A 27,727-nucleotide genomic window follows, 5' to 3' on the forward strand; every position below is an offset into this window, starting at 1 on the left:
CTTTCTTTTCTAGTATGTATTTCTGGATTCTTTATAAAATATTGGTGTGTTGACTTATGTCTGTGTCCTCAGTTCTATCCCCTTGATCACTATATCTGGTTTTGTACTAATACCATGCTGGCTTTTTTTAAATCATAGTTCTATACAGTTTTAGATTGGGGATGGTGATACTTCCCACAGTTCTTTTATTATGCAGAGGGTTTTAGCTGTACTAGATTTTCTGTGTTTTCATATGAAGCTGAAAATTGTCTTTTCAAGTTTTGTGAAGATCGTGTTAGAATTTTGATGGGGATTTCATTGAATATGTAGATAGCTTTGGGTAGGATGGTCATTTTTTATTATACTAATCTTACTGATTCATGAGCATGATGTCTTTTCCTCTTCTGATATCTTCCATTTCTTTTTTCAATGCCTTATACTTTTTATCCTGAAGGCCTTTCATTTGCTTGTTTAGAGTTTCCCCAAGATATTTTATGTTATTTGAACTATTAACACGTTGGCTTTAAAACCACACAATGGTTCAGTTAATATTAACCTTTTATAACTTTATCTTTCTGTTGTGAAAACAAAGGTGTTGTCCCTGTGAGTTCAATATAAGAGCGCAGCAGCGAATGTCTCTCCACAGAGACAATTGTTGCTGCCCTCTACTACCAGAAGAGTTGACGAAGAGCAAAATGGCCACGCTCATTGTGGGTGCCCTGCTTCTCTCTGTTCTTACAGGAGGTATCGCCCAATTAGGTAGGTGCTGGTCCCTGATGGGGAACTCTCCATGTCTAGAAAGATAGGGTCCAACAGCTTTTGCTGTTGTTGTTTTCAGGAAGATGTGAGTGAAGGGGATGTGGGAGTCATTTACTCTTATCTGTGATGCAGCTGGAAACTGTGAGTGCTTACTATCTTGCGTCTTTTGTGTGACAGAAAACAGAGACTGGGCAAGCTACTGTCTCCAAGCACAGGTCTCTATGGAATTGCAGTATTTCAACTGTTCTCTAAAGGTTGCTCTGCTCCAAAATTTCTTGGACATCTCTGCTTGTTTGTGTTTGCTTTTAAGCAATTTTTCAAGAGAGTTTTTCTCTGTAGCTTTTGGAGCCTGTCCTAGAACTCTGTAGACTAGGCTGGCCTCAAACTCACAGAGATTCACCTGTCTCTACCTCTTGAGTGTTGGAATTAAAGGTGTGCACCACCACTGCCCGGCCTCAAACTTCTCTTATGGTTAATCAATTTCTGATCATTTCAGGAAGCTGGTCAGGAGCCCGAATTCCTTATTGTCTATTGACTGTGATCCCTCTTAGTCTCCAGTCATTGAGGCCCTTTCTACAAAACGGACAGGAAGGAGTGTCAGTTCAAAAGCCACAGTCGTTCTGTAATCAAATCTTAGAAATTCTCCAAATGTGTTCCACTCCTTAACAGTGAATCAGTCCATACCCAAATGAAAGAGAATTAATTTAGGTCGTATTTTAAAAACTGTCACGGTATTGCTGACTAAGGATATATCTTACTATACCAGGGTGTAAGGATGTCTCTGGGTTCAAGAAAGAAGAGTGAAGGAGAGTGGATTCGCTTCCTTGATGAGAGCATAGTGACTACTCATCTATGAGAACAGGAGAAGGAATATAATATATGGGGTTTTTTTCCTAGAAAAAGACAGGTAAAGGGGATGTTTGGCCTTTCTATCAGAAACCCATCTCTCCCTAATAATTGGGTAACTAAACAACCGTTGTGAAGTGGAAGGACTCTGAGCCTCACTTCTTCACCAATACAATGGAGAAACAAGTATCCCCCCCGCCCGTACACGGTGGTGAGATAAATTAGAGAAAGAATAAACTTGTGATGCAAGTTACGAAACTCGCTTTTTACTGCCAAAGAAGACAGTTTACTGCTTTGACGGCTTTACATTTCCTTTCCTGTGGCTGCCAGTAAGAAAACTTGACAGTCATTTCCCTATACCTCAGAGTTGCTGTCAGCAATGAGTTATACATTATTTCAGGCTAAATGTGATACTTTGTTCCAAGTTTGTACACTGACAAAGTTACAAACAGGGAGATAATTGATCACAGGACATAAATACATGGTTTACATTCCAATCCCCTGGTTGCTGTTGTACTGACAGAAGTCTAGTGTCTCTCCCCCACCTCCCCCCATCCCGCCTTCCCTATCTGTCTTTCTCATATACTCTAGCTAGCCCTCTTTTCTGGAAGCATTCCATTTCTGTTCTCTAGGGGTCCAGGGTATAAGCATTTCTTAAGAAGCCCTTATGTGTTAGGAAATAGAATTCATGCTGTTTTCTCATTTTCTGCTATGAAGCAAAGCTAACTCAATTCAAGATTTTATATTATTTCTAGGCCATGTCACCTCTGATTCAGTTAGCCATTATTCTAGAGTTTATTTTCCAAACTATAGCATTAGTTAAACTTACTTTTCTGAACAAGGAAGAAATCATTCTTATGATGATTATAGTTTCATCGTTTCACATGGTTTTTAAGACAAAATACATCCACAGTAAATAATCCTTTGATCCTGTTGCTGCAGTGGAAAATTGGTCCTTATTGTACATAAGAAGTGCAGGAGAGAGGGAGGATGAGACTACAGTACTATCACGGTCTGGGCCAAGCAATTTACATGATTCTGCTCCTCAGACTTCACACCAATCATAAGCGTTGGCTCATCACAAGATCCAGGATGTCTGTAACCCCAGTTACAAGGACTCTCTAGAAGAAATATGATTCAGTCTGTGGTAGCAGAACATGCAGAGCCTCATGCTTTATCCATTGCAATGATTCAGTTATGTTTAATTGTCTGTCACTGGCATTTCTTTTTATCTCAGTGGTGTCTCAACAAAGATGGAGGTAGAGTTGATACAGGAAACATTGAATTTTTTAACTGATATTCTGAACTCAAATGTATCTTTTCATTGCTTGCTTTGGCTTTGTTTTGTTTGAGACAGGGTCAGGCTGGCCTAGGACTCACCACATAGAGCAGAAGGCCTCCATCTCTCACGTGCTGAGACTGCTGCCACGGATCACCCCTTCCAGGCCTGCTTTAGCACTGTAGAGCTGGTTAGCCTCCTAACTCACACACTTGCAAGTCTCCGTGTGCACCAATATGCTATACATATTCTGCCAGGAAGCAGTTCTAGGGTCACAAAAAGAACAAACTGAACAGTAGATCTGATAGAATGTCTGTCTTTCTGCTTTTTCTTCATAGACATGAAGGGGAAGGCATTTATTTTCCCTCAAGAATCGGCCACTGCTTATGTGTCCCTGGTCCCGCAGGTGAAGAAGTCACTGCAGAACTTCACCTTGTGTCTGAAGGCCTTCACTGACCTCACCCGCCCCTACAGCCTCTTCTCCTACAACACGAAGACCAAGGACAACGAGATTCTTCTCTTTGTGCAGAATGTGGGAGAGTACATGTTCTATGTTGGGAATTCGGAAGCCACTTTCAAAGCACCCCTAAATCCTTATGCCCCAATCCATGTCTGTGTGAGCTGGGAGTCTGCCTCTGGGATTGCAGAACTCTGGCTAAATGGAAAGCCTTTGGGGAGAAAGGGCTTGAGGAAGGGGTACACTGTGGGGGGTGAGGCAAAGATTATCATTGGACAAGAGCAGGATTCCTTTGGGGGACGTTTTGATGTAAAACAATCCTTTGTTGGGGATATATGGGAGGTGGCCATGTGGGACCACGTGGTACCCCTAAAAACGATGGATGGCGGGTGTTACAGTGGCAACCTTATAAATTGGCAGTCTCTTATATTTGAAGACAATGGCTATGTGGTGACTAAACCTAAACTGTGGGCTTAAACTTCTTTCTTGCTAGTCATAATTTGTATCTAGTAATAATCACATACTCTTTGAAATTAAATCTGTTCTTGTTTCTGTTACGGTAGAAGCGTGAATTGTGTTGAAACAGCAAACAAATTGAGCCTAGGCTATATGTTATATATATATATATATATATATATATATATATATATATATATATATATATATAAAATGAGGTCAATTGTACCACACTTGTCTGCATAGGCGCTAGGGGGACACACTGCTCTCAGAACTGGACACCCATCTTGTAGAATCCTGTGCAAATGGGGGAGGCTAGATGGTTCTGTGTACTCAAATACAGAAACCTGTGAACAAAATGTGGCTGCTGGGAAGGCCTTCAGGAACAGACCGCCTAAGGGAGTCAGACCTCCAAAGGGAGCTTCAGAAAAATGCTTCTCAAGGCGTAGGTTGAGAAAGCGCTCATTCACACACTTTGAAAATAATCAATGATGTCTTCAAAGGTATTCTTAGCAAAGCCCCCAAAAGACAAAAATCCACTCGGGTGGAGGTCCCTTTTCACTTTCTCTCAGCTTCCCTGGGAAGTAGCTGTTCCAGAACAAGCGCAAAAGCCCGTTTTTGACCTTCCTACTGTTAAACCTGAGAATCACAAGGGAAAGGCCAGTACCACAATTTCTTTGCCAAATTTGAAGCAAGTTTTAATTAAATACTGGCCAGAATCATTCTGGAGTTCCCTGAAAATGACAAGGAGTGACATTTTGCACAGCCCTGTACAGACAAATCCACAAGACCACTGTATTTTGCACCGGGTTCAATCAGGGACAAGTCTATATCCTTACATACTTCCTGCCTATGTACTTCCCACTTAGATCCAATCAGGGGCAAGTGCACACTCTGGTGTATTTCTTGACTACATACTTCCCACCCACATGTGATCAAGCACATTTGGTGCAGGTGAGTCAAACCAATTTATTTAGGGAAACAAAACAGGTAGCTTGTTGTCTCCCATAAATAATAGCCTCCAGTAACTGTCCTTGGGCAAGAGCCTTACATGGTACAGAAATTTCCGTTTCATGGATCACTTAGGCACAATAATTAAAACTTAAAACTTAACTTTGGCTCTCATATTACCATGAGAGACACAGAGGCCCTGGACTTAAATCGAAGTGTGCTTTCTGTGAATTTTTAATAGGATTCTTGAGAAGAAGACGGATATTTTTTTCTTTAGTATTGTATGGGTCACAATATATGTAGCACAGTCAGTCTCTTCACCAGGATAAGTAATTCTAACTCTTAAGCTTTTCTCACACAAGAAAATAACCTTCCCCTTTAGAGAGCAATGGCACAGGGGTTAGGGAAACACCAAATTCTCATATAGAAAAAATGTTTAAAATTAAAGTTCTCAATCTTCCTATTTCTGCAACCCTTTAATACAGACCCTCCTGTTGTGGTGACCCCATACCATTGTAGTTGTTTCTTCATAACTGTAATTTGCGAGTTTTATGGACTGTAATGTGAATATCTTATGTGCAGGATAACTGATATGCAGCCATTCAAGCTCAAAGGTCAAGGGTCATTCAAGCCCAAAGGGGTCACAGCCCACAGGTTGAAAACCAGTGGTTTAAAGGAACTACCTAAAAAGTCACATAAAAAAAGATCATCAGTGTAGCAACAAGGAAGGCAAAGACAAAACATGAGTATCAGGTCATATTTTCCATAGACAAGAATGAAAATTATGGGCTAATTTCCATTTGAGCAACATCAGGAATTAGTTAAGGCATAGAATTAATGTATTTGATTTCAAAAACGTCTTTCTTCAGACATCCCTGTGTTACTCCACAGAAAGTGTGGTGAAGTTCTGAACTGAATGTGGCTAATAACATTGACCATACTGGTGCTTCAGATTTATGCAGGGACTGCTTTTAGTGTGAGTCTCAAAAAATTGGAGAAAATTTGCACAGATTTCCAAGGCAGGTGAGAATGTTTACATATGATAGTGTTTCTGTGGGGCAGTCAGAGGCTATAGCTTTCACCACTGCCCAAAGAAGAAAGTGGTCTAAGAAGAAGAGGGAGCCCACCTGGACCTCAGCTACGCCCTCTGTGGAGTTCTCAAACTCAGTATCTGCCTGATGTTCATGGTGATTTTTCAACACAGCATTCAAATAGGCACCGCACAACCCACTTTTCTGCCATCACTGAACTGGTAATAATGAACTCCACCCTTGATTACGATGCCTCCCTGATTCCCAGCTCATGAGCTGCATCTGGTCATTGCTCTGGTGGCAACCTGAGAGACCATAAAAGCTTTGGCAGAGGAATGACAAAAGCTAGAAGGTGGGAGTGGAGCTGAATGGTAGAACATTTGCCTCACATGTGCAAGATGCAGAGGTCAATCTCTTACACCGTGGAAAGAATTTAAGTTTGAATTAAAAGAAAATAAATATAAAATAAAAAGAAGAATCAAACTTCAATATATTCGTGTAATTCTTTAATGTAGACTCTCCATCAAATTTTGCAATTTCTTCTGAGTATAGGTGGAATGACAGGAAAAAATTGTTTTTGAGCTTTCAAAATTGCCCAGAACTTTTTTACTTGTGTATTTTTGTTTTAGTTCTTGTGTTTTTGTGAAGACTGTGTGTGTGTGTGTGTGTGTGTGTGTGTGTGTGTATGTTTTTTTGGTTTTTTTTGTTATTGTTGTTTTATTTTTGTGTGGTAGTTGAGGGGGGTTGGGTGGGTGAGGAAGTGGGGATTATCTGGGAGGAGTTGTGAGAGGGGAAAGTGTGATCAGATTATATATTATGAAAAAATGTTTCTCAATTGACAAAGGAAAAACAACTTAGACTGTGACTGACTACATATTATCTCTCCTTTATCCATGAGGGATATGTTTTAAGCCCTGCCCTCATGAGTGCTGAAAATTGAGGTATATAAGCACTCAACCTTATATATACTGTTTCTATTACTTATACATGTCTATGATAAAGTTTAATCTATAAATTAAGCACACCAAGAGATTAGCAAAAAGCTAATGATGTGGAAACGGCTCTTTGAATCAAGCACTTGTCACGCAAGTGTGAAGACTGGAAATCCAACCCCAACAGCCCTTGTAAATGCCAGATGGAGAGGCAACTTTCCTGCAATTCCATCTTCAGGTGGTGGACACAGGGACTCCTCAAAGCAAAGCCGGTTAAAGAGACTAGCCATATCTGTAAGCTCTGAGTTTGACTGAGAAACCCCAACTTAGAGAATAGGGTAGAAGAGCTATCAAGGAAGATTCCAAGTATCAATATTATAATTCTGCATGTACATATATACATATATGAATACACCCCACGTATACCCAAATACATTCAAATATGCATACACACACACGAATCGTTCACACATACACACATGAAAAGACAAATGCTAACAACACAACAGAACAATTATAACAATAGCTTTTAATAAAATGGTATGTGACTGTTGTCTGTATTTTGTTCTCAAGACACTGATACTATTTAGCATCAGTAGATGGCATCTAGAACAGGATGAAGGTATAATTGATGGTTCAAGCAGGCTTGGTCAGAGCTGTACTAGTTTTCATAATATTACTTGTAATGGTAGATAATTAAAAACTGAAGAATTGTTTGTATTAGGAATATTATGTTTATAGTTTTAGATTAGAATCAACCATGATTAACTGAAAATAGAGACAGATAAGGGAAATTCCAAATATCCTAGGCAAGAGTTTTCTTCCTAATAGCCCGGTAAAGGGCGTCCTTGACTTCTTTGTTCCTCAAGGTATATACCACAGGGTTGAGGAGAGGCGTAAAAAACAGTATAAGTTACTGAGATCAGCTGGTCTTGATCTCTGGTGTTCTCTGATTTGGGCTTGAGGTAGGCAATAGAGGCACAACCGTAGTGGATGATGACCACAGTGAGGTGGGAGGCACAAGTTGCAAAGGCCTTCTTCCTTCCCTCAGCAGAGGCAATCTTGAGGATGGTGGAGATGATGAGAACGTACGAGATGAAAACCAAGCCCATGGGCACCACAATAACCAGTGAGCTGATGATAAAGTTCACTATGTCATGTAGAGTGGTATCAGCACAGGACAGCTTCATAACGGGGCGGATGTCACAGAAATAGTGAGCTACCTCTTTGTCACAGAAAGGTGCCCTGAACACAGATGCTATTTGAATTATGGCCACAAGCAGCCCAATGCTGCAGGACCCCCATACTAGCTGGGCACATACCCCCTTGTTCATGATGACTGTGTACCTCAAGGGGTTGCAGATGGCGACATAGCGGTCATATCCCATTGCTGTGAGCAGAAAACAGTTGTTAATGGCCAAAGTAATGAAAAAGAACATCTGGGTAGCACAACCAGCCAACGAAATGGATTGGCTTGAACCAACAAGGCTGGAAAGCATCCTGGGCACAATGACCAGTGTGTACATTGTCTCTGAAGTGGAAAGCATACTAAGAAAGAAGTACATGGGAGTATGAAGGTGACGATCAATGCTGATAATTATCACAATAATGACATTGCCAGTCAGGGTTAGCAAGTACAAGGTCAGAAATATCGTAAAGAGAGTAAGCTTAGAGTCCTGGAAGCTGGAGAAACCTTGGAAAACAAATTCGCTCACCACTGTGTGGTTTCTTCTCATCATCTTCCAGACAGAAATGACAGGTTTGAGTCGCTTGAGTCAATCAGTCTGAATACATTAGCGTCCAGTGCTTTAAGCAGGTGACACTTTGGGAAAAGTGATAATGGCTCTGCATCTGGGTAGATACAGAGTTAGCAGGAATAGCTGTCCATCTAGCTGTCAAAGATAGACACAATCGGGAAACGATGTAACGTGTAGAAGTCGATGTGTGAAGCATGGAACAGATTTCCTGGCGAGGTAGACAGTAGGTATTGGAGGGAAGTAGGCAAGAGAAACAGACAAGGCGTAGTTAAATTTGAAAGCCACTTCCCCTTAGAACATAACTTCAGAACTTGTTACCTAAAATTTCTTTAAAATGGAATTTCTATTGTCTTTTTAAAGGCCTCTCCTTCTGTGTTGCTAAACAAAAGAAGGGTGGATGCTCCAGCGCTTCACAAAGGCTGTGTTCCCCCATACATTGGTCTTCTTCATGAACCCACTTCCCCAGATCATTCAGCATTTGCAGAACTGACTGTTCCCATCACATTTTAAGAACAAGAAATATTCCTCTCTTTGTTCAGAATGGAAGGATGCTTCCGTTTCCTCGGAAAGTGGTCTCAGTACAGGATGTAGGCTGTCAATCAAGCTCCTTGTTGCCCAGCAACTTATTTTCCTTGATTGTGTTCATCTCCATGCCTTTTCCAGCTTGTGGTTATATGTAAATTTAACAGATAGTTGGCCTCGCGGGAGTAAACTATCTTTTCTAATTTCTTCATAATTATACATTACATAGCTGTAGGGAAACCAATATTTTAACTTCTATTCTCTCACTGAAGAGTAATTTGGCATCAAAAGTCTCTCATATTCAAAAATAATTGAGCAGCGGTAACAATAAGCAGCATTTGTATCACTTTAAGGCTTTTTCCATATATTATTCAACATGATAATGCCCTATATATTTATTTTTCCCTCCCATCTTGCAGCAAGAAAATTATGACACCAAAAGCTATATGATTTGCTCAAGTTAACTTGATCTTTTACTACCAAAACTAGGGTAATTTGTCCTATATAACAACTACCTAATAAGCATCATGACCACAAGATAGATGAGAAATAAAATAACTCCTTATTTTAATTGAAAATTTTTTTCTCTCTCTCTAGGAATGAAATTATATTGTGAAGAAACAGAAAACTCAGAAAAATAATTTGAAAAATCAGAAAAATTTTAGAACTTAAAAGACTGAGAAAATATTAATAGATTAATGACAATCTATCCAAATTCTTTGGATTAATATTTCCACTTTCAATTATGTATTCGAAGAAAACTATCAGATATGTGTATCAGAACGTATATACAAAAAACTTGTAATGATCTTATCTATAATAGTGAAGGCCAGAAATAATGTAAATTAATAATTAAATGATAATTAAATTAAATATAACATATGTATCTGATGGAAACAATGTGGCCACTTCATAGCTAAAGAGAACTGACATGGAAAATCTGAGAGATAGGAAGATCATAGACTGTAATTCTTAAAAGAAAAGCAAAATAAGGAGTGAAATCATACACATACAAGCAACACTAGACAAACTCAGCAAATTGTATTTATAAAATTCATGCATGTAACAAGGCAAATCAAAGAAGTAAGAAGCCATGCATTTGAAAAAGGAGGAATCAGGGAGACATGGAGGGGGTCATAAGTGGAAAGGGAAAAGGGGGAAATGATTTAACTATACTTTAATTAAAAAATGAAAATATTTTTAAAAGGAATGGAAAAGGAGGGAAACATTTAATATCATAAATAGTATTTAAATAAAGAAATTCCACTAAAATATTTTTTTATTTACAGTTAGAGAATCTAAGATTATCTTTTTAATATTCTCTATATAATTCAGGCTTTTATATTTTATTATTTCCTTATACATCTAAAAACAAATTACTATATATTTCTCCCCAGTGAAAGTGTGCCATTGAATGGCAGAGAGGACCAAGGAACAAAGATGAAAGCAGTGAGTGAATTTACCTCAGAGAAGCAAAGGTTGACGGCACAATGCCTGAGCGAGTTAGAGCCTTTGAGCAGGAAACCAGAGGGAATTAGCTTTAGTTTTTGAAATCTGTAATTAGTAGAATGAGAACTCTTTGAGCAGTGATGGACGAGACTGAAACAGTGAGGTGCTCATCATAGGTACAAAATCTAAAAGAACTCCAAAAAGTTAATAAGATGATCAAGGCCCTGTTCTAAATATAGAATTGATGAAAACATTCACAACTGACTAAATGTCTTTGCTACAGCGGGATGCAGGGAGCTGAGTGGAAGTGAATTTGGAATTTCCTAACTGAAGACTTTGAAGAACAGAGCAAAACAGTTTGAAAATATTGAGCTATGAATAAAGCCAAATACATATTCACTTTCCTCAGAGATGAAGACCCCTTAACTACTTCTGTATAACCAGGATTCATGATACAGTTTTAGACAAGGAAAAAGAAATGTTTACGTAACTGGGGAATCAAAGTGTGTTAGGTTTTACAAAGACTGAGTGGAGCATATGAATTCCTGAATTTCCTTAATCTTTTTCATCAGGAAAATGATGATGTCTCCTCAGGATGGAAGAACAGACGAGTGAACAAAGGGACAGCTGGATCATAATAAATAATGCAGGATCAAAGAAGCAACATTTTATTTCAATTTATGTTCTGATGGTTTGTGTAAAGAAAAATTTTCATCTCAGCTCCTAATTTTTAAAAATTCTTCTCCAGTAAAAATTTCCTTCCTGAACCAGAAAAAACAATTCTGAAGAGGCAGCTAATCCCACTCATTTCATTCACCAAGACTCCCCTATTGGAAGCCAGAACAAAAACAAACAAACAAACACTATGTACTTGGAGCTTTGAATCATTGGACCCTAGAGTCAGGAGATGATTTTCAAGGCACAGCATTCCTCATAAACAGTTCCCCAAGTTTTGTTTCGGTGCCTCTAGTGATGAAAAATGTATAAGTTAGTAGTCCTCTTTTTTTTTTAAAAAAAAAAAAGATAAAGTATTATGTGTATTTAGAAAAGTGAAAGTACAATTACTCTAACAAGGATTCAGAGTGATGGGGATGTGCAAACAGGAATGCTAGCTTTCTCCTTCACATACTCTGGTCTATAGGTAATCATGTCACCACATTATTCTCTACTTCCTTTCTGCCCACTCTTGTTCTTTCCTTTCTGTCTGGGATTTTATTTTTGTACAACCTTACATAGTCCCATGCCACTTCAGTGTTACACAGTGGAATTAGACTGCACATATCAATTCTTGTCTCCCTTCTTCCACTGAGTTTACATCTTTAGTGTTTCCTGTCACAGCGCTGTCCATCCCACTCCTATTTCTAGAGGTCTATACTCTTCCATTGTTAGCATCATTTCAAGGTTTTGTGCTTTCAATAGTTGGGAAACATTACTTTCTACTGTCTCAATATCTGTGTCCTTGCTAATTCTCACTTTCCACACCTTTCTACGTTCTATGTCCTCTAATATGAGAGCATTTTCCATCCTGATGATAGTGTCGCAGCTAGAGTTCCTGGCTTTCAGTCTATTATCACAGCAAAGGAAATGATAAGAAGTAGCATTAATGGATACGAGAATCTATATAAGCAACCAAATAATGAAAACTGTAGAGGGAAAAGAGTAAAATTATGAAAAATACACTTGGCATTCTAATATCAAGTACTCACTGCTTCTGACCTTGGCAATGGGTATAAGCAGGCGGCACATTCAGGAAGTGATCTTTACAAAGTACTGAAAAGGCTAAGTCTAAAAACAGACACAAGTGGACAAAACCCACATCCAAGAGGCATTTACAATGGAAGATAAAAGTGATAAAAAATGAAGAAGATTCAGTTCTCTAGTATCAAAAGAACAAAATTAAATTATTATTGTTCCCTCTGAAGTTGGGGGAGTTGACTTCTTTAGCTTTGAAGTATATAAGAAAGAAAAAGAGAAATTCTGTCTCTTAATTAGGAAATTTCAGGAGCTTTCAATGTTTATTTTCTCTAAAAAGTAGTGAATCTCTTTGTCCGGATCTCCTGGGGATCCCTTCTTTGGAGAGTCTCTTAGAGGTCCTAAGAGACAAAAGACATGGAACCTGACTGCTAGTCTCAGGGGCTTCATTAGGTGACTGTTAGAGGAGATGCTTTCATTTGTTTACTGATTTGAGAGTTGTTCACATTTCAGAAACTGACTCTACAAGAGAAGTAAACCAATTAATATTGACAAACTTGTGAAGGGTAGACCCTAAAGTTTAACTTCTCTGTACTCAAGCAGAAATAAGGCAGCTTATTTCTTAAATCATATTCAAACAAACAGGATCAGTTGTAGCAGTGGATTACAAGGCTTGCCTAACTCATTTTCAGGCAACAGTTGATTTCCTTAAGTCTCACAGATAAATGCCTCATCTTAAATCCTTTTACAAAAAAAGACACCCACACTTGGTAAAGGTCACTTAGACTTCTTTCCTTTGGCTTATTATCTGAACTTCCTGGAAATAAAATGAAATAGTTATTGATTGGTGGTTCTTCCTACCAAGATGATCTTTGCCTTCATGGGTGCTGTGGGAGCTCCTTTCATTCCTTCAGCCAATAGCATTTAAGATATTGTGCTATGGGAGTTCCTTCAGCCAATAGCCTTTGAGATACCAGCCCACTTGGGCATGGTCTCATATACCATAAATGCAGCTGTAAAGCATTCTCTCTCTCTCTCTCTCTCTCTCTCTCTCTCTCTCTCTCTCTCTCTCTCTCTCTCTCTCTCTCTTGCTTCCAGCTGCTAAGTCCCAAAATAATCACACAGAAACCATATTATTTAAATCATTGTTTGGCCCATTAGTTCTAGCTTCTTATTGGCTAACTCTTACATCTTAATTTAACCCATTTCTAGTAATCTGTTTATTGCCATGTGGCTGTGACTTACTGGTTTCCAGAGTCTGTCTCTGGTGGCTCCATGGATTCTCCTCTAACTCTGCCCTTCTTTCTGCCAACATTCAGTTTAGTTTTCCCAGCCTACCTCTGCCCTGCTGTTGACTCAAAGCAGTTTCTTTATTCATTACTAGTAATCACAGCATACCGAGGGAAATCCTACATCACATGGGTAGCCTGTGAGGAATCACTTCACCTGCCACAACAATCCTGAATACAGACAAAGGATGCTTCAAGCAGCACATGGTCTCCTCTTCAGTGACGAACACAGTGTACATTCATCACAGAGAAGCATACAATGAAAAAGAACATCATATAAACCACTGGTGATCCCTAACTTAGAAATCTCAATATCTCTGAGCCAGGCCAGGTCTCTCTCTCTCTCTCTCTCTCTCTCTCTCTCTCTCTCTCTCTCTCTCCCTCTCTCTCTCTCTCACACCCACCCACCCACACACACACACACACAGAAGCAGGGTAAACAAGAATTCAAAGTCATTTGTTTCTGCTTGGGGAGTTCAAGGCCAGCCTGGCTACATGAGACTCTGTCTTAATAAAAACAGAGAGAAAGAGAGAGAGAGAGAGAGAGAGAGAGAGAGAGAGAGAGAGAGAGAGAGCAAAACAGAGAAAACATGAGTAGTTTTAAAACATATTTCATTCTTCATCTGTATTCACATGGCTGTGTATCTATTAAAAGCATTTATTCAATTGTACAGGAAACTAGAATGAATATTATTTGTTACTGTTACTATTTGAATATGTTCTTCAAAGTTCAAAGGTTAAAACTTGAATCCCTAAATTTATGTTGGTGGTATTTAGAAGTGAGAGCTTTGTGAAGCCACTATATTAGACTAAGTTCCCATGATAAGACTGCATTACTTTCTGTTTGGTTGGAACCTCCAGCTCATTCCTGCTTGATCCAGAAAGCCCCATTCCTCTTTCTCTTCAAACCCCACCCTCTCAGAGAATCTCCAAAGAAAATGTACCAAAATCTCAATTCTGCATTCTTGGCAGCTAAGGCAGCTCCTCCCCTGAAATTGCCAGCCATACAGGACCCCACCTACAGTATTCAGTTTTTGATCATATTTGGCACAAATCCAGCTTGTGGTGGACACATCCTCACCCTTGCCTGCAGACTATATAAGCTTCCTGCTTTAGTTCAGCACATGATTTCTCCTCCCCTATATCTGGGATTGAATGACTCACCTGAGAGTTGCTTTGCTTAAATATACCTGGTTTTTTTTTCTGTTTCAATTAGGCTTGACATGGCTTACCACATTGGTTGAGCTATCATCAAGATCCAGAAAGTCTATTACATTCTTTATATTTATGTATTTTTTTATTTTTATGTGTATCAGTGTTTTGCCTGTATGTATGTTTGTGAATCATGTTCATGCAGGCCTGAAGAATACAGAAATGGGCATCATATGGCCTGGAACAACAGATGGTTGTGAGCTGCCAGGTGGGCAATGACCCTCAAGGCCAGTTCTTCCACCTGTCTCAGACATCAATGGGTAGTTGGGGGGAGTGGGAGAGCTTCTCTCCCCTAACCCTGTCACCACATGACAGATGAGTAATGGGGACAGCTCTCTCATGCTCACAACATTGGGGCTGGTTTACCCACGCCTCAGCCAACAGGGTCACCTCTACTTAATGATAAGGTGAGGTGCAGGGCCTGTTCTCCAGAGTGATGCAGCTGGTGGGGAGCAGGGTCAACTCTCCCATTCTTAATGGCCTCAGTGTCAGCTCTCACATGACTCAGACATTGATGGGGAAAGGCCATCTCTCCCCCACCCATGTTGCCATATGATAGATGAAGGGTGGGGCCAGGTCTCTAACACTCATGTTTTCAAGTCTCACTCACCTGTGCCCTAGTCAACAGGGTCAGCTACACTGTTCTGCCCAGAGCAAACCTAGTGTTTAAAATTTTTAACTTTTTATGTTTTTATTTATATATTTAGATTTCATACAGTACAATTTGATAATATTATTTCCCCTTCCCTAATTCCCTTACTCCCTACCCACCCAACTTCATGTTCTTTCTTTCTTTAACAACAGCAGCAGCAAAATAACCATCTTAAGATCACTTTATAAAACATAAATACAAGCCATTGTTGTTGATTTTGAAAAGTTATATTTAAATTGCCTCAAAACATTAAATGAACAGTGCTTCATTGGGCAGCAACCTGATCTTCCATGTAAGCTGATCAATAACCTAAGAAATTTGACAAATTTGACTAAATAATCTTTATGATAAACCATCAAACACCACTTCTCTAATCATGTCATTCATTTATCACTATTCGACAAAACTTTTATTTTGTATAGAAATTTCTTGCATCAGTTAGGTGAGATGTAAGCTAGGAATGAGAGCAAACACCCGAATGAATCTTTATGCTTTAATTATTGTCCAAGTGTTGTGTCCCCTTACACCCAGTGAAGGAATTAAAAACATTCATCTTTGATTTGTTAATGACACATGTCTACAAATGGTTATGGCTTGACCAATTTATGCAACAGGATTCACATGGATGTGAGTGGGTGGGATTATACCATGAGATGGGGTTGTATCTATAAACTTCAGAAAATACATGTGATTTGCTAAGCAGAAAGAGAGGAAGGAGGAGGGAAAGAGGGAGGCAGACAGAAAGAGAGAGAGAGAGAGAACTCTAAGTACAGCTTGTATTCATAGGAGAAAAGAAATCATGCAGAATTAAAGAAGCTGTTCTGTCCTCTCAACTGAGCCACAAATTCTCAGCATCATTTCAAAATAACATTTGCATCCAAGGATACCACCATGAATGAGCCATATGGAATCAAATTGCTTGTGATTTTTGGACAATGGGGATTTTGATCATAAATAAATCATAAAAGGTTGGACTAAGGAGACTTCTTTAGGCATATGACTGGAATAGTGAGCATCGACAGAGTGGGACTTGGCAGAACAAGGAACTCCATCTTCCTTTTCATCTATTCACTTTATTATGCTGTATTTCAGTTAATTAAATTTATAGTCACATATCCCATGGTTAGAATGGTGGAAAGAGGATTATAAAGTCATTTTACATATTCTGGAAAAGACTGACAGGCCATTAGTCATAAAGGAAAACAGCCTATGATGCTAATTGCCATGGAAATTAACTATAGAATATGTCCTGGGGGCTGGTTTTTCCTAAGCACAGATGCACAGACGAGATTGGTAGCTCCAAAAAGGGTGAAGAATTGGAGATCAAGAGTGATCCAGCACTCTCTAGTGTTCTTTATTATGTATATGTATTTTAGAAATACTTGCCTTTAGGAAGAAAAGATGATTTATTAGATGGCAGCATCGTGATGGAATAATCAATATGTTAATTGCTCATTTATATCTCTCGTAAGTGCTTATTGGAAATTTAAACAGTCTCCACACTTTTCTCCCAGGTAAAAAGAAGTTGATCAAATACATGTGGACATTCAACTCATTGAGTATGTGATGGGAGCCAGGTAAGAAAATATGCTATTCTCTTCCATTGTGATACATGCTATGGTTAGGTAAGACTGAAGCACCATGAGAACAATAAATAATCGCTGTCGTACATCTTAACACGTTATGTACACAAATCCATCAGGAAGTGAAAAAACATGGAGATGACTCTCTTATACATCTGAAGATCTGTTGCCCCAATGAGACACAGGCAAATGTTCATTTCATCCTTAGAGAAGCCATTGACAGGTCACAGTATGATCCCACTGAAGTCCAGTCTGGTGAACCTATGAGGTTTCTTGGCTTACTTAGAAAGTGTGGGTTGATGCTACTTACAGAAAAAAGCGTGGATGACTTCAAAGTAGCTGTACCACTGAAAGTGTCACCCCAGCATGGAGGATGACTTCCCATAGCTACACAAATGGAGTCCTCACTTCAGAGAGCTTTGCATTCTCTGTATTCCAGACACTATGAGGCAATGTCCAATTAGAGTGGAATTATACACAACTAGCTGGGAGGTACAGATATGAGTGGTTGAGACAGCAGGTAAGGGTACAGTAACGCTTTCTGTAACTCCTTCAGTGCAGGAATAACAACAGTCAACAGATTGTACATATAAATTTAAATGATTATGTTAATATTCTGAGTTACTCTGAGCTTTGTTAGAGTCTTGGGCATGGGCCAGAGCCAAATCTAGTGAGCTTATGATTGTATGTTGGGCTTATGTGATAGAGACACAGGCCCTTGACCATGGAGACCCACACTAAGATTTTTTTAATTTATAATATTTTTATCAATTCTTTGAGAATTCATAGATGCATAAAACGTATTTCTATATTTACTTTCCACTGCACTCTCCAGCTCCTCTCAGATTTCCCTTGCTAAGTCTCTCTCTAAAGTTCATGTTATTAATTTCGGTATTTTTTTATGACCCACTAAGTGCTGTTCACATGCACATGGGTGTGAGGTCATCCACAGGAACATGAACAGCTTACCAGAACCACGTCATTAAAGTTAACCAACTGCCCGTCTCCTAGTAGCTATAATGATGTAGGTGGGCCTTCTGTCTATGTTATTTTCATTGGTTAATAAAGAGACTGCCTTGGCCCTTTGATAGGATAGAAAATTAGGTAGGCAGAGTAAACAGGACAGAATGCTGGGAAGAGGGAAATGAGGCAGACGCCATGGAGCCAGCCACCAGGTCAGACATGCTGAATCTTTTCCGGTAAGCCACCGCCTCATGGTGCTACACAGATTATTAGAAATGGGTTAATCAAGATGTGAGAGTTAGTCAGTAACTAACTCTCTAGAGATAATGGGCCAGGCAGTGTTTAAATGAAGGCAATTTGTGTGTTGTTATTTCCGGGGTTAAGCTAGCCATGCGGGAGCCGGGTGGGACAAAAAGCAGGCCTGCCCGCAGCTCCACACTCGAGACCTGCTACAGCAATGGAATACCCAGATTAACAATTCTGTAGTTCTAGGAACTCACAATTCTGGGAAGGATATAATGAGGTGTTATGGGAAAAGGTCACCAGCCATTCAGACTGTACAAGAACATACAGCAAATAGGAAACCTTTAGAAGTACCAACAGCCCTACCTTTAAAATGGCTTACTGAGAAGCCAATATGGATCAAGCAGTGGCCTCTAGTTGAAGATAAATTACAGGCATTGGAACAGCTGGTACAAGAGCAACTAGATGCTAACTATATTGAAGAATCAACCAGCCCTTGAAATTCTCCTGAGTTTGTTGTAAAAAAGAAATCTGGTAAGTGGAGAATGGTGACAGATCTAAGAGCTGTCAACAAGGTAATTCAACCTATGGGTCCACTACAATCTGGAATTCCTTTGCCTTCTCTATTACCAAGAGGATGGCCTCTTATAGTTATTGATTTGAAAGATTGTTTTTTCACTACATCTTTGCAAGAAAAGGATAGAGAAAAATTTACCTTCACAGTGCCTACTTATAGTAATTCTCAGCCTACTAGGAGATATCAATGGACTGTCCTCCCACAGGGGATGCTCAATAGCCCCACGTTGGGCGCCAAATGAAGGCATAAGTCACAAACAATCTCACACCAGTTTGGAATTATGATTAATAGAATGGTTATTTATTCAAAGGGGAAAAAACTTACAGATTACCATCCCAGACAATAGCCCCTCTGCGCGATCAGGAAAGGAGTCTAGGAGCCAGAAGTGGAGCCAGAATACAGAGAGAGAGTGGAGGACAGCCACTGCTTTTTTAAAGAGAGAGAGACCACACCCCAATGGGCTGGTATCTCAGCAGCTATTGACTGAAGGAGCAGGAGGAGCTCCCACAGCACTATAAGAAGCCCCTTAGTTAGGGATGGGGTTGCATGTGACCCTTCCACAGTCTTGCTAGATTATTGACTGAATGGATCTAATATAGATCTTCAACAGAAAATCACAGCTTATGTGAGCTCCAGAATGCAACATTCCTGTCATGTCCAGGAGACAGCCTTGCCCCAGCCCTCCTCCCTGATGTTTGGGTCTTATAATCTTTACGCTTCCTCTTCCATGATGTTCTCTGTGCCTTCCAGGGAGGGAAAATGCTATGATACAGGTGTCATCTTTATGGCTGAGCATTCTATCAGCACTTGTTCTCAGAACTTTAATCAGTCTCGAGGCTGTACTAACTGCTCTCTACTACACAGAGACACATGAGAACATCCCAAATCCCAATTTATTACATGATACTTCATTCTTTTCTCACTTGAAACCTGATGCATTCAATACACTGCATCCCTCTCCATCTTGGAGCTCTCTCTAGTCTAGGTTGTGTGACACTATGAAGTCTTGGTACTACTAAAGAGGACATTACTGGATGTCTCCTCTCCAGAGACAGTAGTGTCTTTTAAACCAGTGACTGCAAGTTCAGTAGTCATGAGAACATCTTAGTCTAAATAGCTAAATGAGATACCTCCTTGCTCTTCACCTTCTCACTCTGATTTAGTTCCTGGGTGATTCCTTTCTGGCTTGTGTTGTTCATTCCGTTTTTCTCACTCCTCCCATGTCTTTCTCCCCACATCATTCTCCGTAGTGCCTACAAACACACTCTCTCTTGTCATTTCCTGGGTCCTCTATTGCTGTTTCTCTTTGTCTGCTACGGATTAACATCTTATACAATTCACACAAACCATTCTGTCATATTTACTCAGACCAAAATGAAGCCATATAAACTGGTTGTCTCTAAATTCTCTATTTTAATGTCTCTGTTTTGTTGTTACTTTCAGACTTTTGATAAAAATTGTCTAGGAAACTGGAAATAACTGTCCCTCCTTTTAAATCCTTCATGTCTGCATCAAACCTGCTCACTTTCACTTTCCTGCTTTTATCTCCTTTCTTTCTTCAGCTTCTGCTTTCAAATCTGTCACTGCTTCCCACTGCTTTTTCTTTTCACCTCCACTAGCTTGGAGACAGAGGCACAGAAGGCAAGGTTTCTAAATGTCCTGAACTGTCACCCTGGCAAGTCAGAGAGGAGAATGAGGGACTCATCCATCAGGCAGCAGGAGTCCCTACTCTTGGGCACCACCATAGGGCCATAATATCCACCTAACTAGCTGCTGTTCTCTTGAACCCCTGAACTCCTCACTGCTAGCAACACTTGGATGTTAGACCCCCAGAGGACCTCTAAGCACGTAGAGTCCATCTTTTTTATTTGACAGAATTATTATTTTGGAAAGAGTCTTAATGTCTGAGATTAAACATGAAATCATTTACTTAAAACATTAGTGACTTTTAAATCATCCATCATTACTAGAACATACCACTGAGGTTAATAAATACAAATACTGTATTTTAAAAACTTTTAAGGTTGATTTTACCCCAAACTGTTTGCATACTCCAATATCCTATATCTACCCAACCCCTGCATGGCATAGGTTGATATTTCTAGTGTCTTGATATGTGTTGGGAGGTAACTCATGCTTACTTTTATTTTTATTATGTTTTTATTATTTAAAACAATTTTAAATTTAAATATATTATGAATCCCTCCCACTCCTACCCACTCAACTTTAAGTTCTTTCTTTAAAAAAATCCTATTGCCACAACAAAACTTACCAAAGCAAGGAAACAAAATAAAACAACACCTAAATAAAAAAAAATCACCACACTGTAACTGTGTAATAATAGCACACATAGAAAAAAACCTGTTAGTCCATTATATGTTATTCAATGACTCCTGAACATGAGGATCTGCTCTGGAGTTGATATACCCAGTTTCACTCCATTGGAGAAAACTGATTTTCCTCTCCCAGCAGGTTTAAATGGTAGCTCAGTTGTTAACCTTTACTCTAATGGGTAGATTTTCATTCATTCATTCTTTAAATATATCGAAATACATACGATTAAAAATATCTATCACAACAAAGCTGGACAAATAACTGAACGGAAGGAAAAGAGCCTAAGAGAAGGTACAAGAATCAGTTACCCATTCTTTCCCACACTCAGGAATCACATAAAAACACTAAACTGGAAGCCTACTATAAAGACAGAGGACCTGGTGCAGACCTGCGCAGGACCTGTGTGAGCTACTTCAGTCTCCGTGAATTCAAATGACCTTTGCTCATGTTGATTTAGAAAGCCTTGTTCTCTTGGTGTCTTCCATCTCCCCTGGCTCTTCCACTCTTTCTGCTTACTCTTCCATGGGGTTCCCTGAGCTCTGAGGGGAGGGATTTGATGGAGACATCAGATTTTAGGATTGAGTGTTCCAGGATGTCTCACTGTCTGTGTAATGTCTTGCTGTGGGACAATGGTTTTACCCTGCAACTATTTGTTTCTTTTACTTGTTTAATAAAATGCTGATTGGCCAGTATCCAGGCAGGAAGTATAGGCAAGGTGACCAGGCAGGAAGTAGAGACAGAGCAATGAGAAAAGGAGAATTCTGGGAAGAGAACAAAAGCAGCCATTATCCAGACACAGAGGAAGCAAGACGTGACTGCCTTGCCAAAAAAGGTACCAAGCCACATGGTTAACACAGACAAGTATTATCAGCTAATATAAGTTATAAGAGTTAATAAGAAACCTGAGCTAATAGGCCAATCAGTTTATAATTAATGTAGGCCTCTGTGTGTTTATTTGGAACTAAACAGATGTGGGACCTGGTGGGACAGAGAAACCTCTGTCAAAAATGTCTGGCTGTGAGTCTCTAGATTTATTCCCAGCTGTTTCAGTAGACACTTCTCTGATGGTGGCTGAGCAAGGCACTTATCTACGAGTATAACAGAATATCACTAGGAGTCATTTTATCACTAGTAGTACCTGGTTTTACCTTAGCTTCCTGGGCTACCTAGCCTCAGTTTCTTGGTCACCCAAGCAGTGCCAGGTATAGATCCCATCTCACTGAATGGATCTTAGGTCAGATCAGTCATGGGTTGGTTACTCCTATAAGCGTTGTGCCACCATTGCCCTAGCATATCTTGCAGGTAGTTAGTCTAACAGTATAGATTTGTATTTACTTACTTGGTTGTTACTTAAATGCAGGGTTTTGGGCGGGGGGTTACTTGTTGGGTTCTTCATTTGCATCTTGCATTGTCCATCTTTACATTTCTAAGGATGACCTAGCCTTCTGAGATTCTATCCTTTCACTCATCTCTCACTGTAGGAACCCTACTCCACTGACACTTATTATACCAGTCCTTGTCAACTATACATCATCTCTCCAAGGGTAAATAGCTCTGAGTCTTAAGCTATCATTACTTTCTATTGTATATAATTTGATTATGGGAGAACTAAGTAAATGCCATAATAAATAGTGACTACATAGGCCAATTCCATGCACTCTTTTGGTGGTGTCTATCTCTCCTTACCCTCCTTCTTATAAATTCTAGAAGCGTTGGATGTTTTGGTAATATAATGCTCCATAATTTAAACAAACTTTAGACATAATATCGCAACTTACTGAAGATGGAGAGAGTGGCCTAATAACACCGACTTTTTTTTTAACAGCAATATTGAAACAACACAATAGCTTTATTTCCCATTTAAAAGATTCTGGCCATCCAGATGTTTAAACTTCAAATTTTGACTTCACCAGTTATCTGATCTAGGCTTCTGTGTCTTATTAAACACACATGTGTTAGTGGTACTTACTTGTAAGATTCCTGTGAATCTTAAATGAGAAAAGCACAACATCTGATATACAGTAAATATTCAGTAAATTCTATGAATTAATTGTGGCTATTCCATACTTATTTTTACTGAAATTTGTTTCCATTTTCCTTTATTATTTCTGCTTGTATAACTTACTTTTCTTTTATAAAGAAATACATTTAAAAAACCTCTTTGTATATCTTTTTCCTATGTAGTACTCAATGTATTGCTATACACATAGCAGTGCTTAATAAGTGTTTTTAAAAAGCTGCAGTATTGCTATGACCCGATGTATGTTTATTAAATTCAAGTTAGTTCTTATTATATTAGCAAGACAAAGGATAATAATACAATGCGGGAAGCTCACACACATTTTTCATAGCATGATAATATATTATAGTACCAAAGGAAGAATTGCTTAAAGACAGACCTTTATTGTGCAGTGGAATACATTGTCTAGAGTCCTTGAACAAGGCCTACCTATTCCAATTTCTTTGTCAAGGTTTGGCATTAATCTGACTTGGGGATATTTATTATATTTCCTGCTGGATTTTTGGGTATTTTTGTCTTGTCTCTTTTTTTTTTAATCAACCATTGGGAGTGAACAATTTCTATATGTATTGTTGGTTTTATTTATTCAACATTTAACTTACACATTCTGTTGTTTGGTTGAAATTCAAATGTTAATGCTCTTATGATGGATTTTGCACAATTAACGTGTTTCTCTTGGGAAAGTATTATTTTAAGTGTGTTTTTTCAAGACACAAAGATTAAAATAGTCTTATGCAGAGTGTTATGGCAGAAACAACTGTATTTTAATAAAATGGTGAAAACAACTTCTCTTTTTATTTGTGGAAGGACTTAACTCAAGTGTATACCCCTGCTTCTGCTTACTAGACAGTGAGCATCGCTAACAAATGCCATCTCAATCTCCTCCAAATGAGAACTCACCTTACTTTGTATCCTCCAAATCTTCCAGTCCACTGGAAAGCATCACTGACATTATCTGCAAGTGTACCTTCTTTTTTCTCCCTTCTGTTCTCTTTAACCCACTTCAGCTTGACTTCCATGCACACCACTCCACAGAGATCACCATCATTAATTCCCAGAGACCCCGACATTGCAAGACACAGTGCCATTTATCTTGTCATCTTACTTCACTCCTCAGCAAGATTCAGAAATGAGTCTTTTCTCTAGAAGTGTGCTCTCTTCCCAGTTCTGTGGAGGACCCTCTTATCTTATGAGCTATTCTCTCTAGTATCCTTTCTGAACCTGTCCTTTCGTCCATCCTTGAGACGTTGGTGTTCCTTAAGGCTCTATCCTGGGATTTGCTTTGTTCTTTCCTCTCTCTCTTATTTTATTTTTTAGCCAATTTCATCTTCAGTTGCTTCAGATATATGCCAGCCATTTATATTTACATCTCTAGTTCAAACACTTATTTTTAAACTTCCTAAACTATCTATTTGTCTGTAGTACTGTATAAAAAGAGACATCACAGCACAAAATTCTTTAAATTAGAACACTTAATTTTCCTCCCCAAAACTGATATTTTCCTAAGGTAGTCCTTCCCCAGCCCTGAATAATAAGTGATGTCACCATTCACAGTTATTAAGGTAGAAAATTGAGAACTATCTTTTATGCTTTCTTTATCATCTAATCTGTCAGTAAATCCTCTTAATGACCACCTTGGACCCATGAACCCTTCACTACCATCTCTCTAGCACAACTTATTATCATATTTTATTGCCAATTAAATCATATTTTAACAATCGCTTGATTCTGAAAGTCTATAACACATCTGACGGCAAATATATCTGTGTGCACATCTACTTCAGTATCTATGCATATAAATGTGGGCATACATATATACATACATATATATATATATACACACACACACACATATATAACATATATATATTCCCCTGTTTTAAACAGTCAGATGGATTTTCAAGATCCTTTAAAGAAAACCAGACTTTAAATCTTTTTTAAAGATTTAAAAAATCTTTCCATGTTCTTCAGGCACTCACAATCTATCCTCATCTTCAGCTCTTTCTCACTTCATGTGCTTCCCTCTGCTCATCTAGCTTCCATTCAACTGTTCTCTTAACTTCCTAGAATCTCCATGGTCTTTCTTGTTGTGGGAACTTCGACTTCCACACTATTTGAAATTTTCTCATTTCAGCTTTTGACGTGGTGCATCTTACCTCATTCTTTAATGTCATTCTCGTTGAAAGGTTCCTCTTTTAGCTGCTTTCCTGTGTGTCAGGTAAGTGAAGACTCATCACAGAGGGCAGAGATCTTGTCTAACCCTTTTATGTATCATCAGCAACAACAAAGTGTTTGCCACATAAATATGTATACTAGATAAACATGTATTTGCATGATTAATATTATTCTTATATTGAAACTAAACGTTGGGTTGGGTTGAATGGCAGAAAGATCAGGGTCAAATCTGAGCCTATATTTAACTCATTTCTTTAGTCATGATACTTAAAATTCAGGCATTTTCTGTTTGGAAAATGTCATGTACGAAATGATGTTATTGAACCTCACAGCTCAGTGTCTTCTTTTTATGAGATCAGACCAAATAGTTAACTAACAAACTATATTCAAATCCTAACTTTAATGAGACAGACCTTGATAATTAAATGTGCTTCTCTTCTTTAAATATCTGTATTATGACATTATTGAAATATATAGTAAATTAGGAGTATGAATCTAATTTAGAAATTAAGAAAATAATTTTGTATTTTACTTTGACTATTACACATTGCTTCTAATTAGCTATTGACCCTTGGTCATATGGAGATAAGATTTTCTGCCTATATTTTTCTATAGTATAACTTTGTATTAATGATGATAAAGAATACTGTTTTATGTTTGAAGCCTCTTACTGGTCGATTTTGTCTCTATTTGAACAGTCTGAAGGCTGCTGGACAGTGCAACAACACAATTGAAGTTACCAGATGGAAACTATAGCTAAAAATTAAAAATGCAAATGGTTACTTATTTACTAAGTACATAAATAATCCATAATATTTATACCAATGCCTTTATTTTGTTATCAGTGGAAATGTGCACACTGTCATTTTTAAAGTGGCAGTCCCTACTTGTGAGAAACATAGCCTTAAACAACTGGCTAGGGTGAAACCTGAATATTGTTTTTTGTTTTTGTTTTTGTTTTTCAAGACAGGGTTTTTCTGTGTAGCCCTGGCTAGCCAGGAACCTACTCTGTGACCAGTCTGGCCTTGAATTCACAGAAATCATCCTGTCTCTGCAAACCAAGACCAGTGGTTGCTAGTCCTAATAGTTCCTGCTTGCTGTCTTCCATTTCATAACACCCTCTTTGCTCCTCTGATACGACATCTATAGACGATAAACTGACTAGTAGATAGTTACAGTAAAGTAAATGAAAGTCAGGCTTCGTGTCTGCCCACTTCCTACAAGGTCTCACAAAGCCTCGGAATAAATCCTATATTTTTAAATAAAATTTACAAAATTAAGATATATGTGTTAGTCAACTTTCTGTTTCTGTTTTAAACAATGCCTGAGTAATCTTAATTGAAAAATATGGAACTTTTACTTTGCTCAGTTTGTGAGGTTTTAGTCAGTTGGCCCTGCTGTCTTTGGGCGTGTGATAAGGCTGAATGTCTGAGTAGGCATGCAGGCCAGAGGAGCTGCTTACTTCATTGGTCAATAGAAAGCAAAGAGAGAGGAAAAGTTAGGACCCAACATCCCCTCCAAGAGCATTCTTCCAGTGGCCTTTGACCTCCCTTGGTCCTGTTGATTAAAGGATTTCCCCTCAGTACCACAGGCTGCAGAGCCAGCCCTTCACACAGATCTTCCTGGTGTCTTGGCTGTCATCACCCAAAGGCACCATCTTCTCCCACTCAGACTTCTGTCCATCATAGTGCCCTCCTGTTGCTGACAGGAGAGTGACTGAGGGTTGCTCTGGGTTCAGGCAAGAAAAACGTTAGCTGAGGAGCTACTAGCTCTGTGTTAGTGTAGCAGATGGTTTAAGTAACTTTCTAATGTTAGCAATCTACTCTAGTCTATCCTACTGTAGATGTGAGTCCCAGGAAAACCCTTCCCCAAGAACTGGCTCCCCCGGCTTCACAGCAAAGAGGTGGAAGACTGACCTCCACACTGCAGAGGGGTGCATCTGCCAATGCCAAGGATGCAAATCTGTGAGCAGAGAAGGAAAGACTAGGGTAAAACATCTGTCCTGAGAAGCTAATCTTCAAAAAATTCATAAGCCTCAGATATGTCTAATTTTATTAGCAGAAGATTTGAGTTGTTTTGATGCCTCGTAAAAATACAAGATTTTCCCCCATAAAGAACGTACTCAATAACCCAAAATAGAAGATTATAAATACATGATAATGTTTTTGGGTTTTGTGATGGGAATCAAGCATCCAGAAGCCTCAGGATGCCTGCATTTGTGAACATAAGCGCAGTACTACAAACAATAATATCACGTGTTGAAGTTGCATTTACCTTGATAATATAAAATAAACATTGATCAATGATGATAGGGGAATTAATTATACTTTAGCTTCCCTACCAAGTGATATTGGAAAATTACTCTCTGATAAAGGAAGATCAAGCAATATGTGGAAAAGACGTGTAGAAAAAATTCTAGAGAAGAGTTTATATAAGCAACAAATTAATTTTTCTGGACTTCATGTCTGTGTTGTCAGGTTTTGACCTTTGTAGTGTGTTGAGGTTTACTTAGCGCACTGAAGTTTTTTTCACTTGTTTTAAAAAGTTATTGAAATGCCTAAGATTATAT

At 38.8% G+C, this 27,727-nt stretch overlaps 2 protein-coding genes across 2 annotated transcripts; one reads left to right on the plus strand and one right to left on the minus strand.

Moving 5' to 3' along the window:
- The first annotated feature begins 631 nt into the window (after positions 1–631).
- LOC125409695 (mucosal pentraxin-like) lies at positions 632–3,877 on the plus strand. Its single transcript, XM_048448832.3, has 2 exons — positions 632–738; positions 3,202–3,877. Exons 1-2 carry the CDS (start codon positions 675–677, stop codon positions 3,795–3,797), a joined length of 660 nt encoding a protein of 219 aa, XP_048304789.3. The 5' UTR covers positions 632–674; the 3' UTR covers positions 3,798–3,877.
- Positions 3,878–7,495: 3,618 nt separating this feature from the next.
- Positions 7,496–8,429, minus strand: LOC125409696 (olfactory receptor 10J1-like). The gene is given in 2 exon segments (XM_048448834.3): positions 7,496–7,591; positions 7,593–8,429. Coding segments are annotated over 2 exon segments (933 nt in total).
- Between the last annotated feature and the right edge of the window lie 19,298 nt (positions 8,430–27,727).

Source organism: Myodes glareolus, chromosome 5 (assembly GCF_982192425.1).
Source record: "Myodes glareolus chromosome 5, mMyoGla1.1, whole genome shotgun sequence".
Lineage (NCBI taxonomy): Eukaryota > Metazoa > Chordata > Mammalia > Rodentia > Cricetidae > Myodes > Myodes glareolus.

Bases quoted from the DNA above. Each gene is read 5' to 3' on its own strand.
- LOC125409695 (XM_048448832.3), top strand. From the start codon at position 675: ATGGCCACGCTCATTGTGGGTGCCCTGCTTCTCTCTGTTCTTACAGGA. The intron at 739-3,201 runs GTAGGTGCTGGT...TTTTCTTCATAG, and splicing joins AGGAGGTATCGCCCAATTAG to ACATGAAGGGGAAGGCATTT.